At 38.5% G+C, this 13056-nt stretch overlaps 1 protein-coding gene across 1 annotated transcript; it reads left to right on the forward strand.

The window, feature by feature from the left end:
• The first annotated feature begins 343 nt into the window (after positions 1-343).
• Positions 344-12596, forward strand: LOC137265408 (programmed cell death protein 4-like). Its single transcript, XM_067800806.1, has 10 exons — positions 344-880; positions 2929-3032; positions 5694-5807; positions 6227-6448; positions 9261-9358; positions 10107-10218; positions 10877-10984; positions 11184-11294; positions 11716-11855; positions 12034-12596. Exons 1-10 carry the CDS (start codon positions 595-597, stop codon positions 12092-12094), a joined length of 1356 nt encoding a protein of 451 aa, XP_067656907.1. The 5' UTR covers positions 344-594; the 3' UTR covers positions 12095-12596.
• Positions 12597-13056: the final 460 nt, after the last annotated feature.

Consider the following 13056-nt stretch of genomic DNA (forward strand, 5'->3'; position numbering starts at 1 on the left):
GTGACCGCCTAAAAAACTTTCTGTCGGGAATTTGCCTTATCTTAGGACATGACACAAACCTCTAATGCACTATGAATCTGATATATTTAGGTGATTTACTCCTGTCATCACAGCGAGATCTATTTTGATGCAAGTGCGTTGTACTAGCCCTCCAACAACTAACAATAATTGTCAACGTGAGGAGAAAGGGAGTTGAACTTGATTTTCCTAACAGGGCAAAAGTATTTGTCACAGTAGGCAATTACATTGTTTGATGTGACATGTACATCAGATGGGATTTTATTTCAATTTATCTTTTACTGTAGCGGACATGAGTGATATAAACTGTAAGCATAAATGAATAGTTGTAACACATATCCGTTTTCATTCAGTCCCTGGGAAAGGTGTGCGATCTCTTAACCAATCAAAACGTTTATGCTGCTCAATAACACTAGTTCGTAAACAGCAAACAGCGGTGTTGTGGAGTTAGTTGAAAGTGATTAGAGCGAAAGAAAGGGATTGTCAGCTCTTGATTTCTGTATTTTGCAGAAGTTCAGTCTCAAGAGGAACTGCTTAAAGATCAAAGAGTTCCCTTAAGTGTTGCTTAGAAGAAGAATGGCTGCCGTTAGTGTTCCTATGCATAATGGAAATATTCAACATGGCGAGTCTGGGGCTGATGTCATCGAAAACGGCAACGAGCTTCTGAATGGAAGCGAAGAGAGTGAAGTTCCAGCGCGAGTAATAAGGAAAGCCAAGAGGCTAATAAGGAGAAGCCCTGCGAAGGAAATAGGTGCAAAAGAAACAGTGACTGTTATTTCAGGGAATGCTAATAAGCGTCTGCCTTTATCAAAGAACAGTCGGAAATCGAGAAATGGCCGAGGTCGAGGCGAACCAAAGAAAGGTCAGAAATGTTTGCAAACCAGTGCTTCGTTTCTGATATTTATAATGCATTGTGGTAGGGATGATATCATTTACTTTGTATGTCGAAAGGTATATAGTACATACTCAACAATCATGCGTTCCACCAAATTGTTATTTGACAGAACTTGTTTGTTTCGCACCCACGTGTTTTAAAAGTCAGCCATCTTGTGTGTTTGTAAACACTGAAAATTTTCCAGTCTATTGTTTCCCATTTTTGGCTTAGGGCAGTTTGTTCGATGCATTGATAAATGCTATGTATGCATCTGTGCTTTTTGCATGCTGTCTGTCCCTTTGCGCTGTGATGTCCACACGCATATTACATGATCTATTTTGGGAGCGTCGTAGTCGTGGTGCTATTTATAGATCAAATATTGTCACGTGATCATTGTGGTGGTTGACACCATGCGTAACACCCAACATCCCTAAATACGATAGTGCATAGAAATGGAGAAAGACAGGGTGGTTCTCCATTTCTATGGACAGTGTCAACTTGTGCTCTGTCGACATTTCCGCCTTTCAGGTTAATCGTGTCGAGAATCACCGTTTGTGCGTAGTCAAAATGGTTATATTTGCTGCTCCGAATGAGTGAGTTGGTGGGATCTGATAAACTGTTTCATGAGTATGTTCTTATTTATGACAGTACCGCTTTGCCACTTGCTGTCGCAAACATTTTAATGAGATAATTGACTTAACAATGATGGAATTGGAACTGGGAAGTAACAATAACAAATGACGGGCCTAGCATTTCACTTGATGGTGTCACAGATCCCCAAATGTATGCATTCTAAAATCTACTGTTTACATTTCCTCCAACTTATGGTATGGAATAGATGGGAGGTAGGCTATCCTTCAGTATACATCTACCAGACATAGTGCTTGCACTAGAAATTTTCATGAGTCAAACTGAGATATTAATTCAGTCCTTGAAAACAGTGTGAAAAGTATAACCTTTTTTCAAGTTCAGTTTACTTTAGGCATAAATTGGTTGAACCGCTTATATTTTGTTTGCGCACAGGACCACTGTCAATTCTTGCAGCGTTCTGCCATGCCATTCTATTTGAATTTGGGGACTTGCTATTAATGCTAATCAATTGGACAATGATGTGAGTTAAGACAAGGACCTCTGCTTCTTCAGCCTCTTTGTAAATCATCAGGTAGTATGATCAAAGGTCCCTATTGGGTTTCTTACATATATTCATTCTGCAATTGACATGCTTCTCTTAAAGGTCACATGCAACGTAAAACAACTTTTGCAGATTCTGATACATTTCGGTATGCACTTGCTGAAACAAATCATCAGGAATGTCAATTCAACCAAAAAATTTGGAAAAAAAAGTAATGAAAAATCCCCCACGAAATCTGAGTCCCCCCAGCGCTCCTAACGCATACGCATTGATTAGGTTCGCGGAGCTTGAAACAGTATGCCTGCCCTAAGTATGAGGTCATGACCAGTTGTCTAGTCTAGGTTATGTACACAAACAATTTTATCGTTACATAAAAAAAATTATAAAAAAACATTTAAAAGCAGACATATATTTCTGCCTGCCTGGCTAATGACAACATGCAATGCACAACTTCAAACATTGACCAAATGCAATTTGAAATTAACACCTGTCAGGCTTATAAGCCATAAACAAAGAGCCGGCTAAGCATATCTGCAAATGGACCAGTGGTCGATCATTGCACTTGAGAGCACACCCACCACCTTTGACTAGGTCCGGTATTGCAGCTGCTTTGTTTTGAGGGAGGTAAACGCAAGTACAAAATATTGCACTTTTGAGTTTGCAATTATACGCATATAGCTTTATTGGTTTTTTCCTTACTCAGCAATACATTTTATATATATCATGAATAAGTGATAACTGTGTTTTAATTATGTTTGGTTGCATGTGACCTTTAAACAATAGGAATGTGGCACACGTTATGCCAGATACTTAGTTTGATGTTTTTATCTGTTTGATCTGTTAATTTCAGACATTACATGTTAACAAGTATTAAAATAAGTGAAGTTATTCTGCCATGTTTCAGGAGGTGCTGGAGGAAAGGGTGTGTGGGGAACCCCAGGCTCAGAATTATTTGAGGACAGTAGGATTCCCGACTCTCACGATCCCAATTACGACTCTGATAGCCAGGTGAGAAATCTCTCCCTCTCTGATATTTGTACCCTTTTGTCTCAAAATATGAAATTGGCCGAAGCTCAAACATGCCAAGCAAAGGGTGTCCAGCCAGTAAATTGGGGGAAAGTTATTTTCTTTGAAGAATCATTCAGTTTTCTTTTTTTAGATGAAGAAATGTGTAACATTATGTCTTACTCAACATTTTCAGTGCGCTATTGTAAAACAAACATTTAATCATTTCTACTCTATTCTCATTCCCTTGGTTAATATAAATTACCATATCCAACTCCCAAGCCGTCATAAAACATATTTTGTGACTGTTGACTCATAAATGATGAATATGAAAATTGGAAAGTTTCAGTGTGTATATCCAATAATAGTATACAGGTATATTTCAGACACTGGCTGCTGATTGTCAGTGAATGGGCTAGAATAATGATTGCTTACCATCATCAGTTAATGTTACTAATAGTCCTATAGTGTGATTCCGTTCTACACCAATCGTAGCCAGTAGCTTGTGGTAGTGGTATGTGTGGAATCTGTGCCAGCTATGCTTATGGTTAGTCTGTTACTAGACACTCAAGCTTTTTACATATGTTTATGCTGGGAATTGTTTAGACAAGGCTGATATTCGACTCTAGTCTGCAACAAATTTTGTAAAAAATTTCAAAATGGAATATGGATTTCCGATTTCTTCTGGTGAGGTTGTAACTATTGCTATCGCTTTCATGAGGTGAATATTTGTTTCACCGTGAGCAGCACACATAAAGAAGACTTAATGATACTAATTCTTGTTATCAATTATATTGATTGCACCGTCACAAGACCAGTGAATAAAATATGAACATAAATAAAACCCTGTTGTGAAGAAAATTATTACTTTTCCTACTTTACTAGGTAAGAGCATTTAGTTTGGAGCCATAGATAAATCTCTGCCAAGTTTGTTTAGCTTGATAAGAGTGAGTTGTCTGGATAAGCTTATCAGCAGATCAGAAGTTGAGTTGTACTCTAGTCATGCTGAAACAAGCAACTTTGAACGAGATGTGTCTCATGGTGACATGGGATAATCAAAAACTTAAATCAGTCATTGCACATAAAACTGTCAAATTAGGGAACGTTGTATTGGAAGGTGCATTTGTAACTCACATGAAAGTGTATCAGCCTGTGCAAAGATGAAAGTACTGATCTTTGACCAGGCTAGATAATTTTGAGTTGTTGTTTCTGAAAACATTGCTATAAGATTTCCAAAGCAGAACACCTACATTAAGCCTGAAATCTGTGCATACACATCTGAATAGTGAAGTCAGTAGATCACATGATAAGGATAACTTAGCAAATTACATGAAAACACTTTATGGTTTACAATGAAAAAAGAGATTATACATTGGATCGAGCAAGTGGTTGCAGCAATAATGTATCAGGCCTTGAGAAATAATGTGACAGCATTCAGGAATATTGTTGTTCTGGGTTCTGTGATCCAGATTAGTGTTAGAGGCTGTCCGGCTTTGGTTTTCAGATGTCAGAACTGTTATCAAGTTTCATGTCAGAGTTTCACTCACCCAGTTTATTCTGTTTTGTGGAAACCAATTCAAACATTAAAAGTTTCCACGTATTACTCTGAAGTTTTTACGTACAGTGATCTACCTTTTTGGATGTCCGCACCATGAACATCACCCTAAACAACACCCAATGGAAATGATAATATTATCAGTAAAAAAGTTTGCCACCAGATCCACAAGTAGCCAAATACCTTGTGACATCAGCCTATGACAGGCTTGGGTCATCAAGTGTGCATAAGCTATTTTCAATGATCTATCATCTCATCACAGAATGATGCGTGAAGGTTTGGATAGAATAGGCCTTCAGCAACCAATGCTTGCTACAAAAGGAGACTATGCTTCTTGTAAGAAGAGACTAAAGGGATCGGGAGGTCAGACTCGCTGACTTAGTTAACACATGACATTGGTTCTCCATTGCGCAGATTGATGCTCATGCTGTTGGTAACTGGATTGTCTGTTTCAGACTCAATTATTTACAGACTCTCACCTTATAGTTGGAATATTGCTGAATGTGGCATAAAACTAAACTCACTCGCTCTTCACAGAACTCTAAAAAAATAGCAATCAAAGTTTTCAATATTTTTTGGCAAAATCACTTCCAGTAATATCTAAGCGTTGAGTGTAAGGTATAAAAACAATTTGTAATACTGCTGTAGCAATAAGCTTTTGAAAGCTGAAAACTAGATTATGTTAGGAGCAAAATGGTCACATTGTGCATTTTAGAAGCAGTCAGGTAGGCTAGCAGTTTACGTGTTCATGCTGGCCTCAGGTTTGATTTCCCATATGGGCACAATGTGTGAAGCTGATTTCTGGTGTGACATGCCATGATAATTCTAAAACGATGTCTCATTCTAGAGAAAGTCCCATTCCAAAACTCATTCTGACTCGCTCTGGACATTTTAAACACCCATGATGTTCATAATACTATTACCATGACAATATTGAAAGTATGTGTCTTGGACCAGTCAGCATGTATGAGCTGAGCATTTTGATTAACTTAGACAGAAATATGGTAACTAACTAGTGTTGAACTTCGTTACAAACCTGGCGTGAATTGGTCCTTTTGTAAAAGTTGATTTGATGTTTGTATTGATCCCATGAACAAATTCTGTTTCAGGGAGATTTTATTGTGGAAAAAATTGACCCAGAGTTGACCCAGAAGGAGTTTGAGGCTGTGCTAGAACCCGTGTTGCTTGAATACTTCGAACATGGGGACACGAGGGAAGTGGAGGTGAGGAGGCCATCACATCTACTACTTCCTGTTTGCATACTGTTTTAGGTGTAATACAAGAAGTCTATTTTTTATATTCTTTCAATTTCATGAAAAAGTGTTATTGAAGAAAGCAAATAATGGTAAATAATTTCTTGCATGTTTTGCAGTTAAAGGGTTACCTTCTGTTCTTCCATTGCTCATTGCATATGTAAGACCTTCAGTATCTGGTGATTTGCATATCTTTTTTTCCAGATATGCTATTATTCTTGTTCAGTAGTGTTCATCTGGCAGCATAATGAACAACTTTAACATTGAAAATTCTTATTTCTAGATCATTGTAGATTACAATACTTCGCTAAGCCTGCAGCTCTTTTTAGACAGAAGAAATTAATAATATAATCAAATTTCACTCACATTTGGTAATTCTTGTTCTTCAGGAGGATCTGTCCGATTTGAACTTGAAGAAGTACAAACCAAAGATCATCGAGACTGCTGTTAGCATGGCTCTGGATCGTAAAGCTCAACACAGGGAGATGACGTCACAACTCATATCGGATTTGTACAGTAAACTTTTGACGTCAACAGATATTTCAGGTGGTTTTGACAGTGTTCTCTCCAGGCTCTCTGACCTGACGATAGATTCTCCAGAAGCGCCAGTGGTAAGTGAACTTGTTAGGGGTGAAATGGTATACTTCGGTATTAGTAGAAACACAGTATTTTGCCTATGGTTTGGTATATCACAATGCAATAAAAAAAAGATATGTTTACGTACCGTCATGTCTTTAACCTGCTTAAACATGAATTATTGTGTCAAAATCTTTGTTTCTTTTCTTTCCTGCTTCATGAACATGTCTCATTATATGATATACCATATCAAACCGCAACGGGCCAAGGCAAAGGCCTTGTATCAGAGAACAGTCAGGCCGCATTAGTCCGGACCCAGACAATCCGATTCCCGCGATATCCGAACAATAGCTAGCTGTAACCAATCTTGTTTACTATGTAAACTCATTCTCTGTTGATTCAGTAATCCGGTGCTTCACTCTCCGTATCCAAACGTTAATCAGCGGTAACAGATTAGCTAATTACTCATACTTTTGCTTCATTAATCCGGCGGTACATCAAAAAGGTTCGTATAATCTCGTCACACCATGAGCCCCATTCAGTGGTAATTGTTAAGTGACACTTGCGAGTTGAAGATGTCATTAGTTGTGATTTTGATCAATTAGTAGGTCTCACTTTTGGTTAGATGGAGTAATACCTGTCATGCTTACTTCCTGTATAAAACACTGATCGTGTCAAAATGAGATCGCCTGACGCTTGTCAGTCATAATGGCAAGTCCCGCCCCTTGGCGTAAAAGATGTGAAATTACTGCCGCACAAAAAAAGAAGAGAAAACCCTAAAGCCAATTTTGATCTTATGTGTAAACATTTTGGTCAAGAATTTGGACAATCTATCGGCAAGAGCACAATTTCGGACATCGGATATGTTTTGTGATTGGCTATGATCATTTGACAGACAGATGCAATGACGTGGTTGACACGTGATCTTACTTTGTGACAATGCTGCCAGTCACAAGTGTGCCAATGTCAAACTGACCAATGTGAAAGTTAATTTCTTGCCACCAAACACCACATCGCACATTCAGCGAATGGATGCTGGCATCATGAGAACTTTCAAGGCCCACTACAAGAAATATGTCATCAAGCATTTCATCCAGTGTGCTGACCGGCCACAGACGCTTAATCTCCGTGAAGCACTGAGAAAACTGCCTGGTCCGAAGTAAAAAGCTCCACCATTCAGAACTGTTACCATCATGTAGATTTCTTTCACAAGCGAGTTTTGTTACGTGTATGTATAATCTATCCGTTACGTGTATGTATAATCTATCCAGACATGATTGTATGCATTGATTGGGTATTATATGGATATTCAAGTTATTATGTCTACAAACTGTAATAAAGTCTTTTGAAACTTCTATCCATTCGTATGTTTTTGTATTGCCATGTCAAAGGGAAGTAACCCTACATTAGTTGTGTTCATAAAAGTTCGTTTCAGTAGTCCGTACGTTTCACTATCCGAACGTTTTTGATGAAAAACAGAAGTGTCCGGATTAACGCGGCCTGACTGTATACACTGTACTAAGATCTTACAGTTAAACCCTTATAGTCTGCTTGCAGTGAAAAGGTACCAATGAATTTCACTTTAAACATAAAAGTAAATCAAATAAAGTGCAATTAAGATTGTGAATCCTCATGATTCTACTTGCCGAAAGGAACAGTTGAATATCAATGAGCTATTATTGGTTTTTATTACTCGTCCATTGAAGATACTGAAGTGTAATATTTTTACGGCAATATTACGCTAGTGTAAAACCACTTGACCTGTCACATCAGAATGGTTCAAAGTTGTGACGTAACAATGCTAATGTCACTGTCACAATTGTAGACCTTGCTTGACACGCGGAGAGCAGAGATTCCTCATACTGTGGGCAATTTTGCCATAGTTTTTGTCAATTTATGTTGGCAAGTAATAAACAGAATACTAAACTCGCTTCCATGAAATACAACCTGCTGAATGAAGATTTGAAATTCAATGAGCTATTATTGGTTTGTATTACTAGGGTGTAAGTGCAGTAGTTGAAAAAAAGAAACGAATCAGGTACTTGTTCTCAGTGTTTCATTTATTAATGTGTATACCCCCTTGTAATACAGACCTATAATGGCGATTTGAAACTGTGGTCGTTCGTAACACAAGTTGAATAAAATTCTGAGATTTAAATGCTCAATTGACAAGGTAGGGTTTTGAGGATTCGCAATCTTATTTGCACAGTATTTTATTTACTTAAATTTTTAAAGTGAAATTCATCAGTACATTTTCACTGCAAACAGAATAGAGTACTTAATGCTTTGTTGGGAGTAAATAAATACATTTTATATACCAGTAGTATGAATGATTGGCACCTGATGAGTGGCACAAGCAACTTTTGTTGTCAGATATACATCTTTATTGAAGTCATGGTGCACATGCTTTCTGTCAGCGGTCTGCCTTATTTCATTTTCTGACAATTTGGTGGGCCAGTAGGGTAGCATCTACCTAAAACCCAAGGCTTGATTCTCTTCCTGAGCATGTGTGAAGTCCATTTCTGGTGTCCTGTGTTTGTAATGGAAAATTGTAAAACGGAATGTAAAAACACTTGTGATGCTGCCTGTCGTAGTGTTCAACACTCTACTTGCTGTCCCTTCTCACACTGTGTTAGTCATCCAATATGTTTCTCTGTGAGTAATTATTTTGATCATGTATAAGAGAACAATGTGATTCTGGAATATTTGAGTTGAGAGAAAGTAAATCTGATAGAAATAATTATTAATGCATGCTCATGCTCATGCTTTTGTTGTCTGTTATGGCTTAATATTAGATAATTCCAGAGACCAAATTTCCAAATCCAAAATTTGGGATTCTATTTGCAGGTTGTTGGCCAGTTCATTGCAAGAGCTGTGGCCGATGACTGTCTTCCACCAAAATACATTACTGGATACAAGGGCAAGGTTGAATGTCCTCACACACGGTATGTTTGTGTTAGTAAACTTTGTGGTTCTGTTCTGCAGGTATTGTGTCATTAAACAAGCCCCAAGGGCCTGATGCTTGCTCTGAAAGTTATGCAGAAATTGGGGACTGATCATTGCTTATGCTCACAGTTGGGGCAGTATGGTGGCTTAGTGGTTAAAGCAGTGGTTAAAGCTTGTCACACTGAAAACCCGGGTTCGATTCCCCACACAGGTGCAATGTGTAAAGCCCATTTCTGGTGTCACCTGCTGTGATATTGCTGGATTATTGCTAAAAGTGGTGTAAAACTAAACTCCCTCACTCACTATGCTTAGTCACAAATATATTAGTTCTAGGCGTGATTTTCGCTTTAAAATCGTAGACTTTGAATTCAAGCAGCATTCACTCATGACATGACAGAGGTTTGATATCAAGTTGTCAGTCATTGTGGTATCATTGAGTGAGTGGGTTTAGTTTTACGCTGCACTCAGCAATATTTCAGCCAAATGACTGCAGTCTGTACATAATCGAGTCTGGACCAGACAGTCCAGTGATCAACAAAATGAGCATCGATCTCCACAGTTGGGAACCGATGACATGTGTCAACCAAGTCAGCGAGCCTGACCACCTGATCCCATTAGTCAGCTCTTACGACAAGCATAGTCACCTTTTATGGCAAGCATGGGTTCTACCCCTGACCTTCACAGGTCTTGTTTCTTGAATTAATTTTTGAGTCGCTCTGATTTAACTGAATTTCGTTTAATTTTCAGGAGTGCTCTTAACAAAGCTGACTTGTTATTGAGCAAGAAACATGGCATTGTCCGTCTCGACAACATCTGGGGAACAGGTGGTGGTCGCCCTGTTAAATACCTCGTTAAGCAGGTAAATATTGCTGTTGCCTATTTTGGCTGGATGTACCAGGATTAGATTACCACAGGATTGTAATGAGCCAAGTGAGTAAGAGGAAAGAAATGTTTGTCAACCATAAACTATGCTATTTCTTTTGTCTCGGGGAAACTTCAGATTTAGCCTCAGATAGCTACTGAACCAAGACAAAGTGTCATTGCGAATAGTCACCACTAACTGCATTTAATACATGAACGTATTGTCACTTGGTCAAACATTGTTTCCTAGACAAGGTTAAGGGAAATGTTCTCTTTATATTTCTAAAAATAACAATGTGCAAGAAGAATATGATGGTGTCACCTTGTTTAGCTTATGTTAAATCTAGAAGGTTAAGTGCAGAAAAGTGTCTCCAAAGAGGTATTTGTTTGCTGTGATTAGCTGATATATTGTGCCATACCAAGTCTGATCAGTCTTATTGGATACCAGGGACCTTTGATGGAGAAGAGCACTTAATAAGTATGGTGGTCAGACACAGTACCTTGACAGCATGGAACCTTGCTCACAACATCAGTCACTGGATTGTCTTGTCCACACTTGGTTATTTGCGGGCTGCTTTTTATATGTAGAATATTGCCAAGTGCAGTGCTACACCTCAATGTCTGACCTGTTCTCAGACACCATGATTTGACTTCAGATGGTCATGCTGCTGAAGGAGTATCTGGCTTCCGGGGACATGACTGAAGCAACCAGATGTCTGCGTGAGCTTGACGTTCCACACTTCCATCACGAGCTTGTCTACGAGGTTAGCAAAACGGGAACATGTTCAATAAGAACCTGTATTCCATACACAGAAGAAACATAATTCCTGATGTTGGTCATAAGCTGAATTTGTAATTTTTTGTAAGATGAAAACCAGATGTCTTTTTCTGAAACATTACTATAAATCGATTTAATTACAGAATGCAGGAGCTTTTCTATCCATATATATATTTGTGTTCCAGGCCACATTGATAGTTCTGGAGGACTCTACTGACAGAACACGAGACATGATGTGTGAACTGCTTAAATCTTTCTCAGAGGCCATGATTGTCACCCCCAACCAGTTTATTCAGGTATTCTTTCAATGTGTGCTTCTTCTGTATCTTTAAATGCCAATTTAGAGAACTACATCTCTTTGCACCTGTCACATGTTTCATTTCTTCAGGGTTAGAAATGGTGTTCAGTACTATTTGCTTGTTGTAAGCAGCTAGCTGACAATGGTTTAGACATATCATTGTGTCCCAGTTATCTTGATCAATGACCATGATGTTGATCACTGGATTGTCTCGTCCAGCCTTGATTATATACAGACCACCATCATATAACTGGAATATGTCAGAGTGCACCTTTCAACAACAAACAATTCAACAACAATTCGACTTTTATGCCTAAGTCTTTCTTTTGAATTTATGCATCTTTGGCATCTCCCTCTGCTGCTGTTGCAAAATTCTTTCTGTGATGTCTGTGTGTGATCCTTTGTGTGTCTGCTTCCAGGGCTTCCGCCGAGTATATGATGCAATGCCAGATATCTGCCTTGACGTTCCCAATGCATATGTCCTCTTGGAGAAACTGGCCAACAAGTGCCACCAGGAGGGCATGCTGTCTACACTGCTGCTCAAGGAGCTGCCACAGAGGTACTTGAGTCCAAGGAGAGCTCGTAGATGGAAGGAATGCTTGTATTTTAATCCATTTTATCTAACTAGCAGGAGTGCGACACATTTAAACGTGTGTTCTTTGATGTTTTTGTTAAGTTATGTTTTCTGTTAATTGAGTGAAAGACTCCCTTACTTCATGATGAATATTTCTTTTCAGAGGCCGCAAACGATTTGTGTCGGAGGGAGATGGTGGACGAGTGAAAGAAATAACTCCTTGAACGTGTCACCTGACAGACATTATCAACATTGGTGAAGGTCATTCCGGATGTTTGGCGTCACTTGACTAACATTGCCTGGGGCATTAATCTTGCGCTCATCCATTTCCATGGAAACCATGTCATATCCGGTTCAGTCACGTCTGCATAATTGACATTTCCAAAAGTTTTGAAATTGACATTGAAAATGTTTTCACCATGCTGACCCAGATTGATCATTTTTGTTATCCATCGACTTTGTTGATGTCAGTTTTTCCTTTTTTTACTAATTTACACAAACATTTGGATATGATATATGTTGTACGAGTGATGTTGGCTTAATGAGTTTCTCCTTGTTACACTCGTTTGTCTGATTGTATAAACATGTTTTCACCCATAAGTACTTTAGAATTGGTGCATTGTTTTCACATTTAGTATGTCAATACTTGTATGGTTGCTCGATAATCGTGAGGGCTGATCTAAGTTAGAGGTCTCAACAAATTGGATTAAATAATTTGTTACTGCAGGAGTTGTTTTGTTTTTAATTCAAGAACTACTGGTGATACCAGACCAGTATTTCAGTTCCATCATGTACTTTACTAGAATGTCTGGATTTGTGTCAGGATGTGTACCAGTTTTACTGGTGTATATTTTGATTACTACAGAAGTGCCCATTAGATACGGTTTTATAGTAAGATATTAAAATACATAAACTGCCTGGTATGGTGGAATAGCCTAGTGGTATACTTGTTGTTTGTCCATGTGAAGGACCTGGGTTCAGTTCTCCACATTGGTACAATGAGTGAAGCCCTTTTCTGGTGTACCCTGCATTGATATTGCTGGAATTTTTCTACAAGCTGAGTAAAACCGAACTCCCCTTTTATTTTAGTTGAAATGTACTGAATGACCTTCAGTGAAAACAATTAGTGTTCCATCGAGTATGTTGTAACAGTGGTTAACCATATTCAGGATGGGATAAAAACAGT

Source organism: Haliotis asinina, chromosome 15, assembly GCF_037392515.1.
Source record: "Haliotis asinina isolate JCU_RB_2024 chromosome 15, JCU_Hal_asi_v2, whole genome shotgun sequence".
Lineage (NCBI taxonomy): Eukaryota > Metazoa > Mollusca > Gastropoda > Lepetellida > Haliotidae > Haliotis > Haliotis asinina.

Coding starts and splice junctions, on each gene's coding strand:
- LOC137265408 (XM_067800806.1), top strand. CDS start 595: ATGGCTGCCGTTAGTGTTCCTATGCATAATGGAAATATTCAACATGGC. Junction 6,449..9,260: donor ATTCTCCAGAAGCGCCAGTG/GTAAGTGAACTT, acceptor TTCTATTTGCAG/GTTGTTGGCCAGTTCATTGC. Junction 11,856..12,033: donor CTCAAGGAGCTGCCACAGAG/GTACTTGAGTCC, acceptor ATTTCTTTTCAG/AGGCCGCAAACGATTTGTGT.